The 26,938-nt window shown below is 56.6% G+C and overlaps 1 protein-coding gene and 2 long non-coding RNA genes across 19 annotated transcripts; 1 reads left to right on the top strand and 2 right to left on the bottom strand.

Moving 5' to 3' along the window:
* The first annotated feature begins 1,672 nt into the window (after positions 1-1,672).
* On the top strand, positions 1,673-4,063 carry LOC135190972 (uncharacterized). The gene is made up of 2 exons (XR_010308699.1): positions 1,673-2,949; positions 3,571-4,063. It is a non-coding gene; the product is annotated as an uncharacterized LOC135190972 (long non-coding RNA).
* LOC135190971 (uncharacterized) lies at positions 3,864-5,036 on the bottom strand. Its single transcript, XR_010308698.1, has 2 exons — positions 4,911-5,036; positions 3,864-4,122 (listed from the first exon to the last, which is right to left on the bottom strand). It is a non-coding gene; the product is annotated as an uncharacterized LOC135190971 (long non-coding RNA).
* A 925-nt stretch (positions 5,037-5,961) lies between these two features.
* LOC135190969 (protein disulfide-isomerase TMX3-like) lies at positions 5,962-25,655 on the bottom strand. 17 transcript variants are annotated; one of them, XR_010308693.1, is made up of 9 exons: positions 25,490-25,655; positions 24,101-24,239; positions 23,728-23,888; positions 18,913-19,155; positions 18,089-18,211; positions 17,618-17,730; positions 16,596-16,725; positions 15,739-15,807; positions 12,098-12,338 (listed from the first exon to the last, which is right to left on the bottom strand). XR_010308693.1 is itself a non-coding variant. In XM_064172847.1 (4 exons), the coding sequence occupies exons 1-4, from the start codon at positions 16,973-16,975 to the stop codon at positions 12,300-12,302; spliced, it is 267 nt and encodes an 88-aa protein (XP_064028917.1). In that variant the 5' UTR covers positions 16,976-17,482; the 3' UTR covers positions 12,098-12,299. The 17 variants fall into 17 exon arrangements, 1 of the variants encoding a protein (XP_064028917.1); XR_010308694.1 differs by having other exon boundaries at positions 18,913-19,072; positions 25,490-25,654; XR_010308692.1 differs by lacking the exons at positions 23,728-23,888; positions 24,101-24,239 and having other exon boundaries at positions 25,490-25,651.
* Positions 25,656-26,938: the final 1,283 nt, after the last annotated feature.

Consider the following 26,938-nt stretch of genomic DNA (forward strand, 5'->3'; position numbering starts at 1 on the left):
CGGCGCAAAGAGGGGGGGAAAGATGTGCACAAAGGGGGGCAAAGAGGGGCACAAAGAGGGGGCAAAGGGGGCAAAGAGGGGCACAAAGAGAGGAGGGGGCAAAGTGGGGCGCAAAGAGATATGGTGGGCAAAGCGGAGCGCAAAGAGAGAGAGACGGGGCAAAGCAGGGTGCAAAGACGGGGGCAAAGCGGGGCACAAAGACAGACGGGGGCAAAGCGGGGCGCAAAGAGAGACGGGGGCAAAGCGGGGCGCAAAGCAGGGGGAAACCATGGTGTAAAGGGGGGTCAAAGCGGTCCGCAAAGGGGGTGGCAAATCGAGGCACAAACTGGGGAGGCGGCAAAGCGGGGCGCAAAAGGGGGGGGAAGCGGGGCACAAAGGGGGGGGAAGCGGGGCGCATAGGGAGAGAGATGGGGGCAAAGCGGGGCGCATAGGGAGAGAGACGGGGGCAAAGCGGGGCGCATAGGGGGGGCAAAGCGGGGCGCAACGAGAGGGGGGCAAAGCGGGGCGCAACGAGAGGGGGGCAAAGCGGGGCGCAACGAGAGGGGGGCAAAGCGGGGCGCAAAGGGGGGCAAAGAGGGGCAAAGAGAGGGGGGGCAAAGGGGGGTGCACAGGGAGAGAGACGGGGGCAAAGCGGGGCGCACAGGGAGAGAGACGGGGGCAAAGCAGGGCGCACAGGGAGAGAGACGGGGCCAACATGGGGAGCAAAGGGAGATGAGGGCAACCCAGGGAGCAAAGAGAGGGGGGCTGTGATGGTTTGGGCTCTTACCCGCCCCCCACACTTTTGGAATTGCCCCAGCTAACTCAGACGGCCTCTGGGAATATAAATGAAGCTATTTATTTTACAGCAGCAAATACACAAGCAGATACTTACAATATATACAGAAATATACAAAGGATAAACAATACAGAAGCACAACGCTCCTCCCAGAAACCTAAGTCCCCAGGAGGGGTTCTCAAACCACCCCAACACCTTCCCTGGCCCCTCTTGTGGCCGTTTGAGCTGATCCTCTAGCTCAGACATAGGGGAGAGATGAACATTTCAGGGATAGGCCACATAAATGGCAACAATAGATAAATTAATATAATTTCATTGGAGCATCAAGAACTTAATGTCTAGAAGCACAGTTTGTTCTCCCCCTTCTCCCGCTGGCTTCTGCTGCTGCAGCTTCGCCTATCTTCCCCGGCTGCTGTTTTGGCTACTGCTGCTTCTGCTGCTTTGCCGCCACTTGACCCCTCCCCCATCTCCCTTAAGGTTTTTGTATTGTTTGTTTGTTTTTTTTTTCCTTCCTTCCTTCTCTAGTTATTATTTCTCTTTACATTGTTATACTTATAGTATAAGAAAATACAATTTCATCTTTCCCTGACTTTCAAAAAAGGATGGGTTTTGTGTTGTGCTGAGTCGACTTCTCCCCGGGGGGCACCTCCCCCAACCCAGGACATCAATTCTTGGTGCTTTTTTCCAAACGGAGACTTCTCTCCTTCTTAGGTGCATTGGCCAGGACTCGAACCTGGGCCACCAACACATCCCCCCCTCTGGGGAATTGAACCTGGGTTTCCCACATGGCAGGTGAGAATTCTACCACTGCACCACAACACCCTTCCCCAGACTTCTCTCCTTCTTAGGTGCATTGGCCAGGACTCAAACCTGTGCCACCAACACATCCCACCCCCCCCCCCCCCCCGGGGAATCGAACCTTGGTTTCCCACACTGCAGGCAAGAATTCTACCACTGCACCACAACACCCACCCCTTTGGGGAATCGAACCTGGGTCTCCCACATGGCAGGCAAAAATTCTACCACTGCACCACAAAACCCATCCTCTTTGGGGAATCGAATGTGGGTCTCCCACATGGCAGGCGAGAATTCTACCACTGCACCGCAAAAGGGCTTGGAACTGGCTGTTCCTTGTGGTTCCTTCCAACCCTGACTGATTCTATGACGCTAGTTTTAGTGCTCCACACTCCTCTCTATTCTCCAGTTTCATTGGTAAGAATGTTCCAGTTACTTGCTATTTGTGCTTGAAGTGCTTTATTGGTTTTGGCTTGAGCAGTAATGCAATTTAATTTCTGATATCAGCTAAGGAAATTTCAGGAAACAGATTAAATATTCTTCACTTCTCTATTTTGACAAAGTTTCCATCTTAACTTTCCCCCGGGTCAAATTAATCTGTTGGAGAAATTCTTGATTAGCACAGCACACAAGAATTGATAAACATGAGCAACCCATGCTGGGAACGTCTTTGGTTCCCAGTCAGCTCAGGAAATGGAGCTGTAAACAGCCGAGCACCCCACACACAGCTGCAGTGGGCAGAGACTAGATAACCAAAGGGGCTGGAAAAGATTAGCAACTGGGTGTGATTAGAGTAATTAATTTCAGCTTATACATAATGCTGAATTCAAGCTCGTAGACAATATTGAAGTCAAGCTTAGACATAATCACAGGCTCACAGGATGTCAGGGGTTGGAAGGGACCCAAAGAGATCATCGAGTCCAACTCCCCTGCCAGAGCAGGACCATACAGACTGGCTCAGCTCACAGAGGAACAGATCCAGACAGGCCTTGAAAGGCTCCAAAGAATGAGACTCCACAACCTCTCAGGGCAGCCCCTGCCATCCTGCCGCTGCCCTCCACCTTCCCCCGGCCAGTCTCTGCTGCTTTCCTCCTCTCCACTCTATGTTACCAGCTTCTGCTCCGTTACCAGTTCCATTACCAGCTGCGGCTCCTGGTCCGTTACCGGCTCCAGTTCATGCTCCTGGTCCATGTTCACATCCATCGCAGAATCTAGAGTAAAACTTTTGAAGATCCTCGTCCGTTACCAGCTCTAGTTTGTGCTCCTGCTCCATCATTGCCTCCATCGCAGAACCTAGAGCAAAACCTTTGAGGATCCAAACTCAGCCTCAAGAACAACACAGACTTAGCACCCGTGAGCTAAGATGGATGTTGCAGTGGGTCAGTAGCCTTGCACTAAGGTGGCCCTAGCTAGCGAAGGGGGGGGGGAGCAAAAAGGGGGGGGGGAGCGAAAAGGGGGGGGGGAGCGAAAAGGGGGGGGGGGGGAGCGAAAAGGGGGGGGGGAGCGAAAAGGGGGGGGGGGAGCGAAAAGGGGGGGGGGGAGCGAAAAGGGGGGGGGCGGAAAGGGGGGGAGCGGAAAGGGGGGGGGGAGCGGAAAGGAGGGGGGGAGCGGAAAGGGGGGGGGGAGCGGAAAGGGGGGGGGAGCGGAAAGGGGGGGGGAGCGGAAAGGGGGGGGGAGCGGAAAGGGGTGGGAAGCGGAAAGGAGGGGGGGAGCGGAAAGGGGGGGGGGAGCGGAAAGGGGGGGGGAGCGGAAAGGGGGGGGGAGCGGAAAGGGGTGGGAAGCGGAAAGGGGGGGGGGAGCGGAAAGGGGGGGGGAGCGGAAAGGGGGGGGGGGGAGCGAAAAGGAGGGGGTGGGAGCGAAAAGGAGGGGGTGGGAGCGAAGGTGGGGGGGGGAGCGAAGGTGGGGGGGGGAGCGAAGGTGGGGGGGGGAAGCGGGAAGGGGCTGTTTAGTCTGGGGAAGGGAAGGGGTCTCATTAACGTCTATACATTTCCGAGGGGCAGGGGTCAGCACCGAGGTGCCAGCTCCTGTTTGGTGGTGCTCAGCAATGGGACAAGTAACAACAGACAGAAGCTGCTCCGCCTCAACAGGAGCAGAGATTTCTTGGCTGGGAGGCTGACAGAGGACTGGAACAGACTGAAACCAAAACATTGCTCAGAACACAGAAGAACCTCTGAAGCAATGGCAAAAAGCTCAAGGAAAAGAGGTTGGATTTTCATGATTCTGTCCCTTAAAATATGTCAGACTAACAGCAGAGTGAAAAATGTGAAATTCATGCAGCTGGAACAATGAGAACTATGGCAGACATGATTGGCTATTTTAATCAAGAAGTTCATTTGGTTTAAGCCTAGTTATAAATAGTGACAATAGATACACTAGGCACAGCATAGCAACAAGCTTACATCAAAGCATTTCTGAAGCCTCTGCAACTAAGTCCTTCTTGACTGACAAGAGCATCACTTCACTGAATAAGCAATAAACTCTACCATTACAGCAGCCTTGGCTTCATAGATGACTCTCTTGCTTCGCTGCAGAAGTCCATCACCAGCCTGTGCCTGCAATGTCAAATGGAACCATGTCAAAATTGCTGACACTTTGCAGTTATGATCCCAACAGTTCATTCTTCAGACCTCCCAACCCTTAAGTCCCTTAAGAAGGAAGTGAAAAGCAATTGCTCTTGCATTTCATGCTGCCCAGACGCTCCCAGCTCCTCCAGTAAGGCCAAGCATTCCAACAGGCTCATGCCAAACTCTCCCACAGTTGTTTGAGACCCTCACAGCAAACTAACAGCAAGTTGCTGCTCTACTCTCAGACCACAGAGGCTGCCTAGGGAGTCGCCGTCCCTGGAGCTGTTCAAGAAAAGCCTGGATGAGGCACTTAGTGCCATGGCCTAGCTGACTGGAGAGGGCTGGGGGCTAGGTTGGGCTGGATGAGCTTGGATGTCTCTTCCAACCTGGCTGATTCCATGATTCTAAGTGTACAAATACCCCAGCTGTGTGCTTTGAACCTTGTCAATAAGCTTTCTGCAGAGACTGAATGATAAGAAACAGGTTGTTTGTAGTTATTAACAACCTTTGCCTGGATACCAACATTAATATTGGTTATTAATTGTGCATCACTCATAACGCACCCATTCCATGGTTCTTGGAGTTCCCACAGTGAGAACAGCAAAGGATGGCACACCCCAAGAACTCCTCACCACGTATTCACTGCCAGCACCCAACACGGGAAGACAGCCAGGACAGGAAGATAAATCACACGGCGTAACAATCAGAGCCACCGCAGCTAAGGGGGGAAAAACCAAACACCAACCAATATATCTCAAGCCACAAAAAAGACTTACTTCAGCAGCACCATCCAAGATATCGTTCATGAACTTAACCATGTCCTTTGTCTTCTCAAGGCATCTGTCTGGCAGAAAATACTGCTGGTTGGAGGTATTCAAGATGACAGTAGTACGGATGGTCAGCTCGCTGGCAATGGAAAGCAGATGGGTTACAGGTTTGAAGAGCCACAGTGTAAAACACTGCAAAGCAAAGAATTCCTACAGCATTTCAGAGGGCGCTCAGTAAGCTTCTCCCTGTGTGTGTTCCCTTAAAGGCAAGAGGGGAAGGGGGAAGAGAGTGGTACAAAAAAGCTTCTCAGCAGTATTTTGTCCTCTCACATCTGTGCAGGCAACGTGATCAAAGCTTATTGCATTTCACACCCCCACAGGTAGCTCATGACTTCCCCAGCAGCAAGAGATCACAGACAGGAACCTTGCACATGAAACGTACTACTAAGGTAACACAGGAAGTATTTCAGCATGCAAAGGCAAAAGCACAACCCAAAACATTCCACGTGGCCACAGTCCAGCTGAAGAACGAAAAACTGCTGGAACCAGTTCAGAGCAGGACCACGAGGATGAGCCAAGGGCTGGAGCACTTCTAAGAGGATAGGCTGAGGGAGCTGGGGCTGCTCAGCCTGAAGGGAACAAGACTCCAGGGAGACTTTAAAGCTACCTCCCAGTACCTGAAGGGAACCTGCAGGAAGGCTGCAGAGGGACTTTTTCCATAAGGCTATCTAAAGACAGGGCAAGGGGAATGGTTTGAAGCTGAGGGAGAGCAGGGTTGCTTAGAGTGGATCTGAGGAAGTTCTTCAGCATGAGAGTACTTTGACGTGCAGAGAGAGAAATATTGTAATGCCTGTTCATGAATTTACAGCCAAGTTCACAAGCGTGCTTCTATCAGCAATTACTGCTTCTATGCCCACGAATCACACAGTAGTGTGTCCTTTGTGAAGAAACAGCATCTGAGGCCAGCTGCACCAAGTATTCAGCGACAAAACAAATCAAATCAACAAAACAAATCTCCTACTTACCCAGCCAAAAAAGCAAACGCTTCTCTGCCAGATAAACAGGCAGAAACATCTCAGCAGACAGACAGAAGAGCTTGCACAGGAGGAGCAATTAAGAGAGTGAAGAAGGTCTCCTTTTTGGCAGCTATAAAGCACCAGATCAGTCACATCACTTTAACTTCACACCTCCGAACTTCCCTTAAGTGCCCCCCAGTGCCCCCACACTCCCTCCAGTGCCCACCCCAGCAGCCCCCAGGCCCAGCTGGTGCCCCCCATGCCCACTTGGTGCCCATTTGGTGCCCACCAGGTGCAGCATGGTGGGGTTGCAGCCGATGATGAAGGGCAGGCTGCGGAAGCCGCGGATGCGGTGGGCGATGCGCACAGGCAGCTCCTGCCGCAGGTACCTGGCACTCTTCTGGGGGCAGGGGACACGAGGGGGGCACAGCCTCAGCTGCCAGCCGCCCCCTGGCACTGCCTAGACCCCCCTGGGCACCGCCCAGAGCCTTCCTCCCCCTCCCAGCAGCCCCCAGACCAAATAGGGACCCCCCCAGAGCCTGCCCCTGCGGCGCCGAAGGAGCTCTGCAGGGAGGGGAAGGCTCAGGGGGGACCCTCCCTGGGGGGGCTTGGGGACCCCTGCCAGGGTTTAGGGACCCCTCCTCAGCCATTAAAGACCCCCCCCAGGACGCTGAGGACCCCTCCCCAATATCAGGGATCCCTCCAGGCCCAACAGGACCCCCCCCAGGAGCCCCCAGACCCAAAAGGAGCAGCTCAAAGCCTGCCCCTGGTGGCTGCAGCTGGTGGAGAGATGAAAGCTTAGGGGGGGAGCCCCCTGGGGGGGGATGGGGACCCCTCCCCAGCTACTGGGGACACCCCCAGGGCACTGAGGACCCCTCCCCAATATTAGGGACCCCTCCAGACCAAACAGGGCCCCCCCAGACCCAACAGGAGCCCCCAGACCCAATAGGGACCCCCCCAGAGCCTGCCCCTGCAGCGCCAAATGAGTTCTGCAGGGAAGGGAAGGCTCAGGGGGGACCCTCCCTGGGGGGACCCTCCCTGGGGGGGCTTGGGGACCCCTCCCCAGCAATTGGGGACCGCACCAGGACGCTGAGGACCCCTCCCCACTATCAGGGACCCCTCCAGGCCCAACAAGGCCCCCCCAGACCAAACAGGAGCCCCCAGACCCAATAGGAGCAGCTCAGAGCCTGCCCCTGGTGGCTGCGGCTGGTGGAGAGATGAGAGCTTAGAGGGGACGCCCCCTAGGGACCCCAAACCCCCCCCCAAGGACCCCAAATCCCCCCCCAAAAAGAGACCCCAAATCTCCCCCTAGGGACCCCCAAGTCCACCCCCAGGGACCCCTCCCAAATCTCTCCCAGGGGCCCCCCCATAAGGCCCCCCAAATCCTTCCCCAGGTTGTCCCCCCCGGGACCCCCAAACCCCTCCCCAAGACCACTCCAAAGCCACCCAAGGACCCCCAAATCCAACCCCAGGACACCCCCAAAGTCCCCCCCCAGGGACCCCAAAACCTCTCCCCAAGACCCTCCCCCAAGGACCCCCCCCCCCAGAGACCCCCAAAGAGCCCTCCAGGGACCCCCAAACTCTTCCCAAGGAACTCCCCCAGAGACCCCCAAATCCCTCCCCAGGTCCCCCCAAAGAACCCTCCAGGGACCCCCCCCAGAGACCCCCAAATCCCTCCCCAGGTCCCCCCCAGGGACCCGCAAACCCCTCCCAGGCCTCTCCACCCCCCCCAGCAGGCCTCAGCCTCTCCCACCCCCCCCCCCCAGGCCCAGGCCCCGCGGCCTCGCCCCCAACTTTGACCCCTCAGGACCCCCCCCCAAAAACTCCCCCACGGCCTCCCGGCCCCCCCCCAAAAAAACAGGCCCTTGCCCCCTCCCCCCCCCCCACCCCGGGTATGTGTCCCTGCCCCTCCCCCTCCTCCCCTCCCTGTCCCCTCCAGGCCGCTGGGGACGCTCCAGGCCCTCCCCCCACTGCCCCCCGCCCCGCCCCAGCGGCGACCCCACCCCACACAGACCTCTCCCCGCCCCCCCCCCGCTCCAACCCCCACTCTCCACCTCCGGGGCCCAGATGCCCTCCGGGCAGCCTTCAGAGTGGCTCTGTCCCCTGCGCCCTCCCCTGCGGCCTGCCCTGAGCGCTCTGCGGAGGGTCGGCGGGAACCGCCCCCGAAGCCACCTTGGTGAGGTCAGCGTCGCAGGCGGGACGTCGGCGCCATCTTGGTGAGGTCACCGCCGAGCCTGCGCTGCCGGCGGCGCCATCGTGGTGAGGGCACTGCCAGCCTAGTAGCGGGCAGTGCCAGCACACGGGGGGCGGTGCCAACTTGCAGAGGGTCACTGCCAGCCTGCGGCGAGCGGTGGCGACTCGGTGAGGGCATTGCCAGCTTGCTGCGGGCAGCGCCAGGACCGCGGCGTTGAGCGCCGTATTGGTGAGGTCACGGCCGGCTTGCGGCATTTCGGCGCCGTATTGATGAGGTCACCGCCAGCACGTCGCACTCGGCGCCATATTAGTAAGGTCACGTCCAACCCGTCGCGCTCGGAGCCATCTTGGTGAGGTCACGCCAAACCCGTCGCGCTCGGCGCCATCTTGGTGAGGTCACCGCCGAGCCTGCGTTGCCGGCGGCGCCGTCGTGGTGAGGGCACTGCCAGCCTAGGAGCGGGCAGTGCCAGCTCACGGGGGGCGGTGCCAGCTTGCAGAGGGTCACTGCCAGCCTGCGGCGAGCGGTGGCGACTCGGTGAGGGCATTGCCAGTTTGCTGCGGGCAGCGCCAGGACCGCGGCGTTGAGCGCCGTATTGGTGAGGTCACGGCCGGCTTGCGGCATTTCGGCGCCGTATTGATGAGGTCACCGCCAGCACGTCGCACTCGGCGCCATATTGGTAAGGCTACGTCCAACCCGTCGCGCTCGGAGCCATCTTGGTGAGGTCACGCCAAACCCGTCGCGCTCGGCGCCATCTTGGTGAGGTCACCGCCGAGCCTGCGTTGCCGGCGGCGCCGTCGTGGTGAGGGCACTGCCAGCCTAGGAGCGGGCAGTGTCAGCTCACGGGGGGCGGCGCCAGCTTGCAGAGGGTCACTGCCAGCCTGCGGCGAACGCTGGCGACTCCGTGAGGGCATTGCCAGCTTGCTGCGGGCAGCGCCAGGACCGCGGCGTTGGGCACCATATTGGTAAGGTCACCGCCGGCTTGCGGCATTTCGGCGCCGTATTGATGATGTAACAGCCAGACCGTCGCGCTCGGCGCCATCTTGGTAAGGTCAGATCCCGCCTGTCGCGCTCATCGCCATATTAGTGAGGTCACTTCCAGACCGTCGCGCTCGGCGCCATATTGGTGAGGTCTCTTCCAACCCGTCGCGCTCAATGCCATCTTGGTGAGGGCAGTGCCCACTCGGTGAGGGCAGTGCCAGCTTGCAGATGGCCACTGACAGGCTGCGGCGAGCGGTGGCGACTCGGTGAGGGCCTCAGCAGCGCTCCCAGGCCATGCTGCAGTGCTGCGGGGACAAGCTGAGGGCCTGAGTGGGCACTGGGCGGGACGGGCAGGGGCTGGGGGGATTAGTGGGGGCATACAAGGAGGTGAGTGGGGGTCTCTGGGAGGCCAGTGGGCGAGTCTGCAGGTCCCTGGGAGGTCCCGGAGAGGGTCTGGGGGTCTCTGGGAGGTCCTGGGGGTCCCTGAGCCCTCCCCCCGCAGGCTATGGGTCTCCTGGGGGGCTGGAGGCCTGCGGGGGGGGTCTCCTCCTTCCTGGAGCTGCTGGGGCTGTGCTGGAGACCATCGAGCGCTTTGGAGGGGCGGGGCAGGGGCAGGCCCCGCCCATGCCAGAGGACGCACCAATCAGCTGCTGACCCTCCCGATCCTAACCACTTTCCCCCCCCAATAAAGCACCAAACTCCGCCAGGTGGACCCTGCCTTCATTTATGCAAATGAGGGGGCAGGGCACTGGGGTGACCATGCCCACAGCCCCCACAGAATCCACCAATCAGCTGCTGACCCTCCCGGTAACCCCTCCCCAAACCCCAACACATCTCCAAGGTACTCAAAGGCAGAGCCTGATATTGAAATGTATGCAAATGAGGGAGGCAGAACAAGCGGCAAACCACGCCCATCACAATCCACCAATCAGCAGCCACCTCCTGAACTCCTCCTCCAAAGGAAGCTCCAAATCTGTCACCATATTATTAGTTACTGGGGGGGGGCGGGGCCAGGCACAGCATGGGGGAGAGGGCGTGGCTACGGAAAGGACGGGGACTAGACACAGCATGGGGAGAAGGCGTGGCTATGCAGGCAGCGGGGAATAGGCATTGCACTGAGGGGGCGTGGCTAACGAAAAGGGGCGGGGACCAGACACAGAACAGGGAAGGGGGCATGGCTCAGAAAGAAAGGGGCGGGGACTAGACAGCAAGGGGACAGGGGGTGTGGCTACGCAAAGAAAGAGGCAGCAACCAGAGCCAGGCAAGAAAGGCCAGGGAGGGGCCGTGGCTCCGCCACCCCACTCCTCCCACAGCAGCAGACCCCTGCAGACCCCTGCAGTACCCTAGAGACATTTCCAGACTCCTACAGACAACTTCAGACCTTTCCAAGGGGTCTGCAGACCCTTACAGACCCCTGCAAACTCTTCACACCCCTAAGACCTCTACACACACCCACAGCCCCCTCTGCAGAGCCCTGCAGCCCCCTCCAGACCTTTAATGGATTCCTGCAGACACTTAACAGATGCCTGACAGAGCTCCACAGACCCCTGCAGACCTTTACAAGATGCCTGCAGACACCTGCGGGCCAAGAACAGAAACCTCCAGACACCTGCTGAATGCTACAGACACTTGCACACCCCTCCAGCCTCCTAGAGACCTCTAGGGACCCCTCCCGACCTTTCCATAGAGCCCTGCAGACCCCTACATGTCTTTAAGAGGCCCCTAGAGACACCCACAGACCTCTACAGACTTCCAGAGAACCCTGCAGACCCCTACAGACCTCTACAGACACCTCGAGACCTTTGCAAGGCACCTCAAGACTTTCACAGCCTTTTGAGACACCTACAGCACCACAGACACCTCTACAGACTCCTAACCACCTCCACAGACACCCAGAGAGCCCGCCAGGCCCCTAAGGGTACCTACAGATGCCTCCAGACCCCCGCACATGTGCAGACAGCGCCGCAAAGGCTACTTACGGCAGCTGCGGTAAAACGCGTCTCAGGTGAAAAACTTTAGACTGAAGAAATAAAAAACCAAACTGCCAGATTCCCTCACACAACTTTCTACATGACCTCAGCAAACCCCTTTCACTTCACATCGCTTCTGACACCCACTCTGGGAGCTGTACACTCCTTCTCTCCCTGAAGCCGGGAGGAAGATTTGGTGAACGTGGCAGCACGTGGCAGAGGTTCAAGACTTAAGCAGACACCTGATTGCTATCACAGCTCAGAAACGACTGAGACACATGCCCTCCTCCTAAACCTAGCAGTTAGGAAGTGTTACAGCTGCACCAGATCACACTGGGATCTGCTTCTTGCACAGGATGCAGCAGATTCTGGTCCATAGCTCAGAGAGGATTGCTTAGCTACTGCTGTTTATAAACACGAACAAAAAACAACCACAAAAACAAAGGCTCAGAGTTGGAAACAGTTCTCAGCAGTGCAGCAAAATCCCTTTCTTTTATTCCATAGAGAGGTGCTGCAGTGACCTCAGGGGTTTTTAAGTCAAAAGCTGCTTGTTAGAATCATAGAATCAGTCAGGGTCAGAAGGGACACAAGGACCAAGTTCCAGAGACACTTCACACTAGCCTGAGCCAAAACTAGAACGGTAGGAAAAAAGACAAATCACAAAACATAGGACTGCCTTAACTGTCCTACACTGTAACTAGCAGCACCAAGTCCAAATCAATTCAGAGCCTTGGCACTGTTTCTCCTTGAAGATTTTAACCCTGGACACAAAGGAGTCCTGCTCTCAGGCATGGGATTACAATAAAAGTGACTCAAATGACTAAAAAGGGTAACACAAATGCCTTTTACTGACCAATCTCTCTACATGGTCCTATGATGCTCCACTAACTCCCTCCTTCAGAGTGGCTAACAGTCTCCAACAGACATTGCACCAGCAGCTACCTTGAAGATCTGTAACAGGCTGAGTGAAGGGCTGTAAAACAAATTCACCTCCTTCAGAAAGCTTCTCATCAGTTACACAGAGGAGTCAGAGCCTGCTTCCATTCACATCTTTCTTTATCAAGTTCCACTGTGGAGTCAGAAAACTTAAAGTTCACTTAGTCACAGGTTAAGTCGACTCTGCTGTTGGTATCCAACCCCATGCTGCTGGCTGAAGCAAAGTATTCCAGGGCTTGAAGTTGAGACTGCAACACGAGAGACCTCCTGTGCCAAGTGCTGCTTTGGGTTTCTGGGGTTGGGGTCAGGAGGGGATGGGTGGCAGGTGGCTGACTTCTGCTTTCTGCAAACAGAAACAGGCTAAGGTAATTGTGCACTGCAGGATCTCATTTTGTATTTACCTCTTGATCTCAACCCAGAGGGTTTTTCCTTGGCTGTGTTACTTTTGCCTCACTTCTGTGTTGGAGGGAAACAGGAGGCTAACCCATTACAGCACTGTAAGTTGTTCAGGCACTGGGAAAACAATTCAACAGGCCCCTGTGTTCCAGGAGGTTTATCAAGTAGCCTGCCAACATTTTCAGGTGCTAAAGAACTAATGAACATTCCATTTAGGAAACAGCTCCCTCAGCTCATAGCAAGCAAACATTCCCCACTGTCACTAATCCTAGGAGCTGATAAAAGACTTCATTGAATGGTTTAGGTTGGAAGGGACCTCAAGGACCATCCAGTCCCAACCCTCTGCTCTAGGCAGGGGTACCTCCCACTGCAACAGGCTGCTCAGGGCCTCATCCAACCTCAATTCATATTCATTTACACCAAAGTTGAGAAAATAGAAAGGTCTGGGGCAGCTGTTTGGCTTTGGCATCAAACCAATGCACAACAGGTAGAATGTGACTTCTTGGGAAAACTGAACTGTCTTTAGCTATGAGGCTGAGAAAGACTTTTCCTATCTCTTCAGCCTTAATTTCACCTGACTCAGTGCTCCGCTGGGCTGTGTTAGGAGCAGTTCATCACATGCAGCAAGGCCAAGGGGCACTACCTTGATCTCGCTGGCAATGACCAATTCAAAACTCTCCAAACAGTGTTACAGAGTTGTTACCTGCAAATTTCTTTCAGTCGCACTTGCTCTTTGTTTATCTATTAAAGACAACCAATAGAACATCCATGGGTTGGGGTTTTTCCCTCCTGTCAATTTCTGAGGGGCCTGGAGTTACAGGCAAGCCCAAACCACCGTAATGCAAACCAAAAGGTCCTCTCTCGTGATGACAATGACCAACAAATGACTCCCTTCAGTAAATAAGTGATTTGGGAAATTCCAGAGAGTACTTTTGCTAAACAACTTAGTCTCTTTTCTTTTCCATGAGGTCTTTCTGTTGAAGCCCAGCATCTGAAAGCTCTGTACCTCTTCCCTGCCCTCCTGCCGCTGCCCTCCACCTTTCCCCAGGCAGCCCCTGCCATCCTGCCCCCACTCTCTGCCTTCCCCCGGGCAGTCTCTGCTGCTCTCCTCCTCCTCTTCCTCCTCCTCCTCTCCACTCTACATTACCAGCTTCTGCTCCATTACCAGTTCCATTACCAGCTGCTGCTGGTCCATTACCAGCTCCAGTTGGTGCTCCTGCTCCATCTTTGCATCCATCACAGAACCCAGAGCAAAACATTCGAGGATTCAACCTCCTAGAGAAACCTCAGCCTCAGTAACAACACAGACTTAGCACCCATGAACTAAGGTGGATGTTGCAGTGGGTCAGTAGCCTAGCCCTAAGGTGGCCCTAGCTAGCCGGGGGGCCAGCCAGGCCCCCAGGCCATTGAAACCCTCCACCACGCACCCGCTGCTCACCCGTGCGCACTCACCTGGGATGCCAGGTGGAGGATCCCTTGGCCCACAATGGGCCCAGCTTGGGGCTGGGCTCCTCCTGCACTGGTTATAAAGGGCACTGAGCAGGGAGGGCAAAGTGGCCACAGCTGGGGTGGGAGAAAACTTCAATTGACCTCCCCTTTTTAAGCTGCCCCAGGAGAAGCAGAAGCCTTAGGCTGATCCCCTTTGCGGTGGTAGATTGGCTGTGTCCTTTGTGGGGTGGTGTTTTGGCTGTGTGCTTTGTGGGGTGCTTTTGCTTTTCTCTAGGTCACTCTTCCCCTTTGCTCTGCTTGGGATTTCTGTTCCTCCTTGGTATGCTGTGCTTAAAGCTGTGCTTGAAGTTGTGCTGTTTCCTTCATGAGATAGGTTTGCTTTTGTGCTTCCTGCCTTGCTCCTCACTTGTTTTCACCTGTTGGGGGCCAGAATCTGCCTTCCTTTTGTTGCAGCCTGGCAGCAAGAGTCAGTCCCTACAGCATCTCGTTGCCTCCTTTGCTTGCTGCGACAGCACAGCTCTGGCCTCTGGTGTGGCTCTCGTTATTGTGGGGGGGAGGGCGAGCGAAGAGGCGGGGGGGGGGGGAGGGCGAGCGAAGAGGCGGGGGGGGGGGGAGGGCGAGCGAAGAGGCGGGGGGGGGGGGAGGGCGAGCGAAGAGGCGGGGGGGGGGCAGGGCGAGCGAAGAGGCGGGGGGGGGGCGGGCGAGCGAGGAGGCGGGGGGGGGGGGAGGGCGAGCGAAGAGGCGGGGGGGGGGGAGGGCGAGCGAAGAGGCGGGGGGGGGGAGGGCGAGCGAAGAGGCGGGGGGGGAGGGCGAGCGAAGAGGCGGGGGGGGAGGGCGAGCGAAGAGGCGGGGGGGGGAGGGCGAGCGAAGAGGCGGGGGGGGGAGGGCGAGCGAAGAGGCGGGGGGGGGGAGGGCGAGCGAAGAGGCGGGGGGGGGGAGGGCGAGCGAAGAGGCGGGGGGGGAGGGCGAGCGAAGAGGCGGGGGGGGAGGGCGAGCGAAGAGGCGGGGGGGGAGGGCGAGCGAAGAGGCGGGGGGGGGAGGGCGAGCGAAGAGGCGGGGGGGGGAGGGCGAGCGAAGAGGCGGGGGGGGAGGGCGAGCGAAGAGGCGGGGGGGGGAGGGCGAGCGAAGAGGCGGGGGGGGGAGGGCGAGCGAAGAGGCGGGGGGGGGGGAGGGCGAGCGAAGAGGCGGGGGGGGGAGGGCGAGCGAAGAGGCGGGGGGGGGGAGGGCGAGCGAAGAGGCGGGGGGGGGAGGGCGAGCGAAGAGGCGGGGGGGGGGGAGGGCGAGCGAAGAGGCGGGGGGGGGAGGGCGAGCGAAGAGGCGGGGGGGGGGAGGGAGAACGAGGTGGGGGGGGGGGGGCTGTTTAGTCTGGAGATGAGAAGGGATCTCCTTAACGTCTATACATTTCCGAGGGGCAGGGGTCAGCACCAAGGTGCCAGCTCCTGTTTGGTGGTGCTCAGCAATAGAACAAGTAACAACAGACAGAAGCTGCTCCACCTCAACAGGAGCAGTGGTTTCCTGTCTGGGAGGCTGACAGAGGACTGGAACAGACTGAAACCAAGACATTGCTCAGAACACAAAACAACCTCTGAAGCAATGGCAAAAAGCTCAAGGAAAAGAGGTTGGATTTTCATGATTCTGTCCCTTAAAATATGTCAGACTAACAGCAGAGTGAAAAATGTGAAATTCATGCAGCTGGAACAATGAGAACTATGGCAGACATGATTGGCTATTTTAATCAAGAAGTTCATTTGGTTTAAGCCTAGTTATAAATAGTGACAATAGATACACTAGGCACAGCATAGCAACAAGCTTACATCAAAGCATTTCTGAAGCCTCTGCAACTAAGTCCTTCTTGACTGACAAGAGCATCACTTCACTGAATAAGCAATAAACTCTACCATTACAGCAGCCTTGGCTTCATAGATGACTCTCTTGCTTCGCTGCAGAAGTCCATCACCAGCCTGTGCCTGCAATGTCAAATGGAACCATGTCAAAATTGCTGACACTTTGCAGTTATGATCCCAACAGTTCATTCTTCAGACCTCCCAACCCTTAAGTCCCTTAAGAAGGAAGTGAAAAGCAATTGCTCTTGCATTTCATGCTGCCCAGACGCTCCCAGCTCCTCCAGTAAGGCCAAGCATTCCAACAGGCTCATGCCAAACTCTCCCACAGTTGTTTGAGACCCTCACAGCAAACTAACAGCAAGTTGCTGCTCTACTCTCAGACCACAGAGGCTGCCTAGGGAGTCGCCGTCCCTGGAGCTGTTCAAGAAAAGCCTGGATGAGGCACTTAGTGCCATGGCCTAGCTGACTGGAGAGGGCTGGGGGCTAGGTTGGGCTGGATGAGCTTGGATGTCTCTTCCAACCTGCCTGATTCCATGATTCTAAGTGTACAAATACCCCAGCTGTGTGCTTTGAACCTTGTAAATAAGCTTTCTGCAGAGACTGAATGATAAGAAACAGGTTGTTTGTAGTTATTAACAACCTTTGCCTGGATACCAACATTAATATTGGTTGTTAATTTTGCATCACTCATAACGCACCCATTCCATGGTTCTTGGAGTTCCCACAGTGAGAACAGCAAAGGATGGCACACCCCAAGAACTCCTCACCACGTATTCACTGCCAGCACCCAGCACGGGAAGACAGCCAGGACAGGAAGATAAATCACACGGCGTAACAATCGGAGCCACCGCAGCTAAGGGGGGAAAAACCAAACACCAACCAATATATCTCAAGCCACAACAAAGACTTACTTCAGCAGCACCATCCAAGATATCGTTCATGAACTTAACCATGTCCTCTGTCTTCTCAAGGCGTCTGTCTGGCAGCAAATACTGATGGTTGGAGGCATTCAAGACGACGGTAGTACGGATGGTCAGCTCGCTGGCAATGGAAAGCAGATGGGTTACAGGTTTGAAGAGCCACAGTGTAAAACACTGCAAAGCAAAGAATTCCTACAGCATGTCAGAGGGCACTCGGTAAGCTTCTCCCTGTGTGTGTTCCCTTAAAGGCAAGAGGGGAAGGGGGAAGAGAATGGTACAAAAAAGCTTCTCAGCAGTATTTTGTCCCCTCACATCCGTGCAGGCAACGCGATGGAAGCTTACTGCATTTCACACCCCCACAGGTAGCTCATGACTTCCCCAGCAGCAAGAGATCACAGACAGGAACCTTGCACATGAAACGTACTACTAAGGTAACACAGGAAGTATTTCAGCATGCAAAGGCAAAAGCACAACCCAAAACATTCCACATGGCCACAGTCCAGCTGAAGAACGAAAAACTGCTGGAACCAGTTCAGAGCAGGACCACGAGGATGAGCCAAGGGCTGGAGCACTTCTAAGAGGATAGGCTGAGGGAGCTGGGGCTGCTCAGCCTGAAGGGGACAAGACTCCAGGGAGACTTTAAAGCTACCTCCCAGTACCTGAAGGGAACCTGCAGCAGGAAGGCTGCAGAGGGACTTTTTCCATAAGGGTGTCTAAAGACAGGGCAAGGGGAATGGTTTGAAGCTGAGGGAGAGCAGGGCTGCTTAGAGTGGATCTGAGGAAGAAGTTCTTCAGCATGAGAGTACTTTGACTTGCAGAGACAGAAACACTGTAATGTCTGTTCATGAATTTACAGCCAAGTTCACAAGCCTGCTTCTGTCAGCAATTACTGCTTCTATGCCCACGAATCACACAGTAGTGTGTCCTTTGTGAAGAAACAGCATCTGAGGCCAGCTGCACCAAGTATTCAGCAACAAAACAAATCAAATCAACAAAACAAATCTCCTACTTACCCAGCCAAAAAAGCAAACACTTCTCTGCCAGATAAACAGGCAGAAACATCTCAGCAGACAGACAGAAGAGCTTGCACAGGAGAAGCAGGTGAAGAAGGTCTCCTTTTTGGCAGCTATAAAGCACCAGATCAATCACATCACTTTAACTTCAAATGAGAGACATCTGCTTTTAGATTCACTGCATTCAGGTGTTCATCTAGAGACAGTCCACAGAAATCCACAACTTGTGCTCCGAGTCCCCGTGAAGCTCCTAGAATCTTCAAGAGCACAAGCACAGGATTTTGTGCATGCTTTGATCACCCAGAGAAAACTTACAGAGCTGACGTGTTCAACTCTGGTTTTTCCCTTCCTTCACTTCAGAGGCCAGAGAAGAAGTAGTCAACTGCAAATGCCAAGCAACTTAAACTCCTGAATGATGCATTTGAAGACAATGACCATTAAGGGCAAATGTCAAGCATCTTGTTAAACTACTCCAATGTGCCTTGTCTGTACTGAGTGCAGCCAGCATCCTTCATGCACTTCATGCTGCTTCTCTGAGGGAGCTCAGTTGTATGCCTCTCTTAAAGAAAGCATCAAGAATGAAATGTGACTCTCCTGAAATCAGAAGCACAGGCAATGCATAACCATTCTTTACAGCCCCAGTTACAAACTGGGCAGGCTGCAGAGGTGCGCCCAGGCCAACCTCATGGCATTCATCAAGGCCAAGTGCAAGGTCCTGCACCTGGGTGGGCACAATCCCAAGCACAACTCCAGGCTGGATGGGGAATGGCTGAGAGCAGCCCTGAGGAACAGGCCCTGGGGGTCTGGGCTGATGCAAAGCTCAAGAGGAGCCTGCAGTGTAAGTGCAGCCCAGACAGCAACCCTGTGCTGGGCTCCAGCAAGAGCAGTGTGGGCAGCAGGGCAAGGGAGGGGATTCTGCCCCTTGCCTCTGCTCTCCTCACACCCCATCTGCAGTCCTGGGGGCAGTTCTGGAGCCCCCAGCACAAGAAGGACATGGAAGTGTTGGAGCCAGTGCAGAGGAGGCCACCAAGATGCTGAGAGGGCTGCAGCAGCTCTGCTCTGAGCAGAGTCTGATCAGTGACCTCACTGCTGGCTGCAGCTACCTGGAGGGAGGAAAAGTCCTACAGCTGTGCTGCTCAGGGACATGCTTTAGGGGTGACCTGGCAGTGCTGCCTTAAGGGCTGCCCTGGATGATTTGGAAGCTCTTCTCCAACAGCAACCACACCATGCTTCTACTCCTCAGAACATGTGCAACTGACTGCCAGAAGGAGCACAAACTCGACACAAAGCTTTACCTGACCCAGCCTCTTTGGCCACCTGCGTCTCGTGGGGGATGTTCCTCAGCACCTGCTCCTCCCGCATGAGCTGGTGCAGGGCTGAAACATCCTGCTGCCTGGGGAATGGCCATGCTGCTCCTGCTGCTCCTTCAGCTCATTCCATGCTTGCTGGAGAGAGCTGCAGAACCCAACAGCAGCACAGATTGACACGGAGGGGCTCTGGCAGCAGCAGCTTGAGTGCAGGCAAATCCATCCCTGCAGCTGAGCACAGTCATTGCTTTGGCCCAGAGCCGCTCGCAGTGGCGCCTGGAGGACCTCGGAGGCCTAGAGCGGCTTTGACCAGCGAGAGGAGCGGCCCAGAGCGTCGCCTGCCAGCCGGAAATGACTGCACGGAGGCAAGATGGCGGCGCGGGGCGAGCTGCTGGGGCTGTACCCAGCCCCGGGGGGGTCTTAGGCGGAGTTGGGGGGTCCCGGGAGGGGTCCGAGAGGGCTCGGGGGGGGCGGGGGAAGGGGCTGGGGGGTTTTGGAGAGTCCCAGAGGCGCTTCGGGGGGGCCCCAAGGGGGTTTGAGGAGTCCCGGGGTGGGGAATGAGGTGGCTGGGGGGAGCGAGCAGTGGGGGGAGGGTCTGGGGATGAGTCAGTGGTTGCCAGGGGCACTTGGGGGGGGTCGCAGGGGGATTTGGGGGGGGTCCGAAGTGGCTGAAGGGGGTAGGGGGAGGGTCGGGGGGGTTTGGGGGCGCCTTGGGAAGGGTCCGAGGTGGCTGGGGGGAGGGGGCAGTGGAGCAGAGGGAGGGTCTGGGGGTGTCATGGGGGTCCCCGGGTGAGGTTTTGTAGGGGGTTAGAGGTGGCTGGGGGGGAGGGGAAGGGTCTGTGGGTGCCGTAGAGAGTCCCAGGAGTGCCTGGGGGGGACTGGGAGCAGTGGGAGGGGACTGGGGGGACGCTGGGGGGTGCTGGGGTCCCTCCCCCGAGGCTCCTTGACCTGCCCTGCCAGGGAGGTGTTGCTGCCGCTGCCTGCTGGCCTGGCACAGGTGGCACTGAGGGCGCTGGGCCCAGGCCTGCAGCCCCCAGCCCGGCCCCGGGGGAGGCCTCAGCAACGCCTCCAGGCCAGGTTGCAGTGCTGCGGGGACAAGCTGAGGGCCTGAGTGGGCACTGGGGGGCGCGGGGAGGGGCTGGGGGATTAGTGGAGGCATACAAGGAGGTGAGTGGGGGTCTCTGGGAGGCCAGTGGGCGGGTCTGCGGGTCTCTGGGTGGTCCCTAGGAGGGTCTGGGGGTCCCTGGGTGGGTCTGAGGGTCCCTGAGGGGTCCCTAGGAGGGTCTGGGGGCCCCTGAGCCCTCCCCCCGCAAGCTCTGGGCCTCCCGGGGGGCTGGAGGCCTGCGGGGGGAGGTCTCCTCCTTCCTGGAGCAGCTGGGGCTGTGCTGGAGACCATCGATCGCTTCGGAGGGGCGGGGCAGGGGCAGGCCCCGCCCACGCCAGAGGACGCACCAATCAGCTGCTGACCCTCCACGTCCTAACCAGTTTCCCCCCCCAATAAAGCACCAAACTCCGCCAGGTGGACCCTGCCTTCATTTATGCAAATGAGGGGGTGGGGCACAGGGGTGACCATGCCCACAGCCCCCACAGGATCCACCAATCAGCTGCTGACCCTCCCAGTAACCCCTCCCCAACCCCCAACACATCTCCAAGGTACTCAAAGGCAGAGCCTGATATTGAAATGTATGCAAATGAGGGAGGCAGAACAAGCGGCAAACCTCGCCCATCACAATCCACCAATCAGCAGCCACCTCCTGAACTCCTCCTCCAAAGGAAGCTCCAAATCTGTCACCATATTATTAGTTACTGGGGGGTGGGGCCGAGGGGGCGGGCCCAGGCACAACATGGGGGAGAGGGCGTGGCTACGGAAAGGGTGGGGACTAGACACAGCATGGGGAGAGGGCGTGGCTATGGAGGGGGCAGGGACTAGACACAGCATGGGGAGAGGGCGTGGCTATGGAGGGGGCGGGGACTAGACACAGCATGGGGAGAGGGCGTGGCTATGGAGGGGGCGGGGACTAGACACAGCATGGGGAGAGGGCGTGGCTATGGAGGGGGTGGGGACTAGACACAGCATGGGGAGAGGGCGTGGCTATGGAGGGGAGGGAATAGGCATTGCACTGAGGGGGCGTGGCTAACAAAAAGGGGCAGGGACCAGACACAGAATAGGGAAGGGGGCGTGGCTCAGAAAGGAAGGGGCGGGGACTAGACAGCAAGGGGACAGGGGGTGTGGCTATGCAAAGAAAGAGGCAGCAACCAGAGCCAGGCAAGAAAGGCCAGGGAGGGGGCGTGGCTCCGCAGCCCGGGGGGCGTGGCTCCGCCACCCCACTCCTCCCGCAGCAGCAGACCCCTGCAGTGCCCTAGAGACATCTCCAGACTCCTACAGACAACTTCAGACCTTTCCAAGGGGTCTGCAGACCCTTACAGACCCCTGCAAACTCTTCACACCCCTAAGACCTCTACACACACCCACAGCCTCCTCTGCAGAGCCCTGCAGCCCCCTCCAGACCTTTAACGGATTCCTGCAGACACTTAACAGATGCCTGACAGAGCTCCACAGACCCCTGCAGACCTTTACAAGATGCCTGCAGACACCTGCGGGCCCAGAACAGAAACCTCCACACACCTGCTGAATGCTACAGACACTTGCACACCCCTCCAGCCTCCTAGAGACCTCTAGGGACCCCTCCCGACCTTTCCATAGAGCCCTGCAGACCCCTGCATGTCTTTAAGAGGCCCCTAGAGACCCCCACAGACCTCTACAGACTGCCAGAGAACCCTGCAGACCCCTACAGACACCTCGAGACCTTCACAGCCTTTTGAGACACCTACAGCACCACAGACACCTCTACAGACCCCTAACCACCTCCTCCACAGACACCCAGAGAGCTCCACAGACTTCCAGAGAGCCCTCCAGGCCCCTAAGGGTACCTACAGATGCCTCCAGACCCCGCACACCTCTGCGCACTCAGAAAAGCCTCCAGGCCTTTTAGAAGACCCCTGCAGACATCTACAGACCTGGGCAGATGCCTACAGCTGCTTCCACACCCCTGCAGACACCGACAGGCTCCTCCTGGCCTGCAAGCTCACACCATGTGCTCGCACTCAGCTTCTCCCCAGCACCCCCAGGGCTGCTCTTTATCGCCTCTGCCCCCAGCCCGCAGGCACAGGCAGGCTTCCTCCTGCCCACACGCAGCACCCTGCCCTTGCTCTCCTGGAACCTCACAAGCTTTGCCTGGGCCCAGCACCCCTGCCTGCCCAGGTGTTTCCTGGATGCCATCCTGCCCCTCTGCTTTCTCTCCAGCACCACTCAGCTTGGGGCCATCTGCAAACACGCTGCCAGTGCACCTCTATCTCATTTGGGACAGTCACGGTTTAGAGACACTGGACAAGAGTGTCCTGGAGCCAAAGAACTCCTTCACTGAATGCAGACACCTACAGACCCCTCCACACCTTTAACAGACCACTGCAGCCCACTGCAGAACCCTCCAGACCTCCACAGACCCATTAAAAGGCACCTCCAGACCCAGGCAGACCTCTACAGATAACTAACAGAGCCCTGCAAATCCCTACAGGCATCTACGGACCCCTGCAGAGCTCCCCAGACCCATCCAGATCCCTCCAGATATTTAACAGACCCCTGCACACATCTACAGACCCCTCCAGAGCCTTTAATGATGCCTGCAGGCACCTACAGACCCACACAGAAACCTCCAAACACCTACTCAACTCTACACACCTCTGCAGACTCTTTCAGACCCTGACAAATAGCTACAGACCCCTTCACACCTCTGCAGACACCCACACTCACCTACACACCACCACAGACATGGACAAAGCTCAACAGGCACCTGCAGACCCCTCCACACCTTTAAAAGCTGCCCAGAGACTCCTACAGAACCCTGCCAAAATCTACAGACCCTGCCAGAGCTCTGCAGACCCCTCCAGACATTTGAAAGGTGCCTGCAGACCTCCACACCTCCCTAGAGACAGCTGCAGGCACCCACATTCCTCTACAAAGCTCTAGAGACCTCTACAGACACCTACAGACCCCTCCAGACATTTAAGAGGTGCCTGCAGACCCCTGCAGCACCCTAAAGACATCTACAGACAACTTCAGACCTTTCAAAGGGGTCTGCAGACCCTTAGAGATCCCTGCAAATTCTTCACACCCCTAAGACCTCTACACACACCCACAGCCTCCTCTGCACCTCTACACAACCCTGCAGCCCACTCCAGACCTTTCATGGATTCCTGCTCACACCACGGGAAAAAAAAAGTAGCCTTTCTCTGGTAAGGAAGTCAGAAAGGAAGGGACTGACTCTGGAAAAGGAGAGACTCAGAACGGACATTGGGAAGAATTTCTTTACAGAGAGGCTGGGGAGACACTGGCACAGCTTGCCCAGGAAGGTCCTGGACGCCCTCTCTCTGGAGGCTGGAGCCAGGCTGGCCTTGATCCCTTCTCCCAGCTAACAAATGACAGCATGAGAGGAAATGATCTCAGGTTGCACCAGGGAAGGTTTAGGTTGGACAGGAGGAACAGTCTCCTTCCCAGAAGAGGTCTGAGGCCCTGCAACAGGCTGCCCAGCACAGTGCAGGAGTCCCCATCCGTGGGGGGAGCAAAAAGTCCTACAGCTGTGCTGCTCAGGGACATGCTTTAGGGGTGACCTGGCAGTGCTGCCTTAAGGGCTGCCCTGGATGATTTGGAAGCTCTTCTCCAACAGCAACCACTCCATGCTTCTACTCATCAGAACATGTGCAACTGACTGCCAGAAGGAGCACAAACTCCACACAAAGCTTTACCTGACCCAGCCTCTTTGGCCACCTGCGTCTCGTGGGGGATGTTCCTCAGCATCTGCTCCTCCTGGATGAGCTGGAGCTTGGCTGAAACATCCTGCTGCCTGGGGAAATGGCCATGCTGCTTCTGATGCTCCTTCAGCTCATTTCATGCTTGCTGGAGAGACCTGCAGAATTCAACAGCAGCGAAGATTTACACGGAGTGGCTTTGGAAGCAGCAGCTGCACGTTTGCAGCACGGGCTCCTGGCTGCAAACAGCTTGAGTGCAGGCAAATCCATCCATCCAGCTGAACACAGCTGCTCTTTTGGAAAGGTCAAGTGCTGCAAGAGACAACAAAAGGCAGAGTGCAAGCAGCACTCGGATGCTTCTCACAGTTACCTGTGCTGGGCTGCCAGCTGCCGCTCCAGCTTCTGCCGGCACCACACAGCTGCTTCCTTCGGACAGCCTGCTCAAAGCCTGCCTTGGCCTGCACAGCACCATCACCACACACTGCTGAGAGCTTGTACTCTCCAAGCACCTGAAGAGGACCAAGAGAAAGAGAATGAACCACTTCTTGGCAATCTAGGGTGGGAAAGATTCCCTTTCTAAAGAAGTCTTCACTCCAACTTTACTTGGTACTAGCAAGCAGCTGTGGAGGTGAGACACTGGAAAAGGCTGCCTAAGGAGGCTCCAAGCTTAGCAGTGTTCAAAGGCAGCTGGGATGGGACCTTCAGCAGCCTCATCTACTAAGAGGAGTCCCTGCCCATGGCCGGGGGTTGCAACAAGATGATCTCTGAGTTTCCTTCCAAGCCAAACCATTCTAGGATTCTATTTCTCTGAGTCAGGCCACTAGGGTCTGCTGAAGAAAGGCTGCAGAACTCCTTTCAAACGCACCTGAAAATCTTTGCTCCAAGGCAGACTCTTGGGAGAAGGTTAAACACTCCTCAGGAAAAAGATGGAGAAAAGGAGGAGGGAAGGGGAAAAATGAGGGCGAAAAGGGAAAAAATGAGGAGGGAAAGGGAAAAATGAGGGAAATGAGGGGGAAGAAAGGGAGGAAAGGGAAAAAAGGGAGAAAAGGAAAAGAAGGGGGGGAAGGAAAAAAGGAGACAAGAAAAGGAGAAAGAAGAGGAAAAAAGGAGAGAAAAAAAAAAGGAAAAAAAGAGAAAAGGAAAAAAACCGAAAGAGAGAAGAAAGGAGAAAAGAAAGGGGGAAAAAAGAAGAGAAGGAAAAACGGAGAAAAATAGAAAAAAGAGAAAGGGGTGGGAAAGGAAAAAAAAAAAGACTCAAAAATAGGAGAAAAGGAAAAAAAAGAGGAAAAATGGAAAAAAAAGAGAAAAACAAAGGAAAAAAAAGAGAGAAAAAGAAATAAGAAGAGACCAAAAAGGGAAAAGAGAAAAAAAGGAGAAAGGAGTTTGAGCTGCTCCGCTATCCACAGCAGCGAAACTCCCCTTATTAACAGCGGCGAAACCTACACCTCTTGCCTAAGCCCCCAGTCACGGCGGAGGCACGCTGCTCGCCGAGCTCCTCTGTTCTCAGCGCACACACGCTGCTTGCCGAGCTGTAATGACTACGGGACGCAACCTGCTCTAAGTGTGATTACAGAGCGCAGGAGGGTAGCGCTTGGAAGGGACCTGTGCAAAGCTACCAGTGCAACCCCCCCTGCCACAGCAGCACCAGAGAGCCCAGCACATGTGGCACAGGGACACGTGCAGACAGCGCCGCAAAGGCTACTTACGGCAGCTGCGCTAAAACGCGTCTCAGATGCGGCGCCGCTGCAGAGCAACTCACCTGCCCAAACTCCTCTGCTGCGAGAGAAAAAGAACGCAGCTCTGCCGGGGAACGCGGGAGGCTTCCCTCTGGCCCGAAAGGCCCCGACTGCCTGCCTGCCTGCCTGCCGCTGTGTGCTCGCCGCCATTCCGCTGCAGCCGGCTCAGCGTCACAGCCGCTCCCTTCGGCTCCACCCACGATGCTCCGCCCCGCTCCCACTGGCGCATGCGTCCAAAGGCAGAGCCCTCTGGAGGCTCCGCCCAACTCCCACAGCACCGCCCCTCTCCCACAGCCCCCCCCACACACACAGCACCGCCCCGCTCCCGGTGCCTGCCGCTTTTAACTCCTCTCTCGAATACTTACAAATCCAAACAAGTTCTCAGCTCTCCCTCCCACCCCTCACCTTCTCCTCCTCTCCTCCCCACTCCTCAGCTTTCAGGCACTTCAATCATGCACGGCATTCAGAGACGAGGCAGGAGAACGGGGGACCGCCGCGGCTGAGGAACTGCAGTGTGGACAAGCAAACACACGGTGGCAGCACTGAGCACCGGCGCCGCACCACACGCCGCAACTGCAGTACCCACAGGCAAACACAGGGGGGCAGCACAGACAACCGAGAGCGCCTCTGCTGCCGGCCGGGAGCAGCCAACTCAGCTCGCGGTCGCTTCGCCTATTGGCTTTTCAAACAGCACACCGCACGCAAAGCAAATTCCACGCTCTGGCTCTCGGAACCTCTGCCACTCCAAGTCCTTTCTGGGGGCACTGCAAGAAAAGAGACAAAGGTTACTGCTGTCCAACAGCTCCACTAAGAGCCCAGGCACTCTCGGACAGGCAGCCACAGGCCGCTCCCCCACGAGCTGACAGCAGACACTGCTGCAGCTGCATATCCTCAGGACCTGAGCAACCCTGGTCTTTACTGGGAGCCCTGGGGAGGAATTTTGCTGGACTGGGAGGTCACTGGGCATTACTGGAAGCCCTGGGAAAGGCTTTGGGAATTACAGGGAGAACCGTCAGGGACTGGGGTCACCGGGAGCACTGGGAGGCATTACTGGCAGCACTGACAGCGACTGGGCAGCACTTGCTGTTACTGCTAGCACTGCAAGAGAGTTTGGGATACTGGGAGAAACAGGGAGGTCACTGGGGCCACACGGGGAGCACTGGGAAGGAGCTCTAGAGGTTACTCGGGGCACTAGGAAAACGGGGAGTGCACTGCCAAGTGAATTTTGAGGGACTGGAAGCACTGAGAGGGACTGAGAGGACACAGGGATAACTAGGAGGCCTGGGAAGTTGGGGGTCGCTTGGGGCACTGAGTGCACACTGGAGCCACGCTGGGAGCACGAGGAGGGGCTGGCAGTGCACATAGTGTTAGTAGGAGCACTTGGATGAGATTCTGCAGTTCCTGGGAGACCTTCTAATCCATTCCAGGATGGCACTGGCCTTCTTGGCCACAACGGGCACATTACTGGCTCA

This window comes from Pogoniulus pusillus, chromosome 37 (assembly GCF_015220805.1).
Source record: "Pogoniulus pusillus isolate bPogPus1 chromosome 37, bPogPus1.pri, whole genome shotgun sequence".
In the NCBI taxonomy this organism is placed as follows: domain Eukaryota; kingdom Metazoa; phylum Chordata; class Aves; order Piciformes; family Lybiidae; genus Pogoniulus; species Pogoniulus pusillus.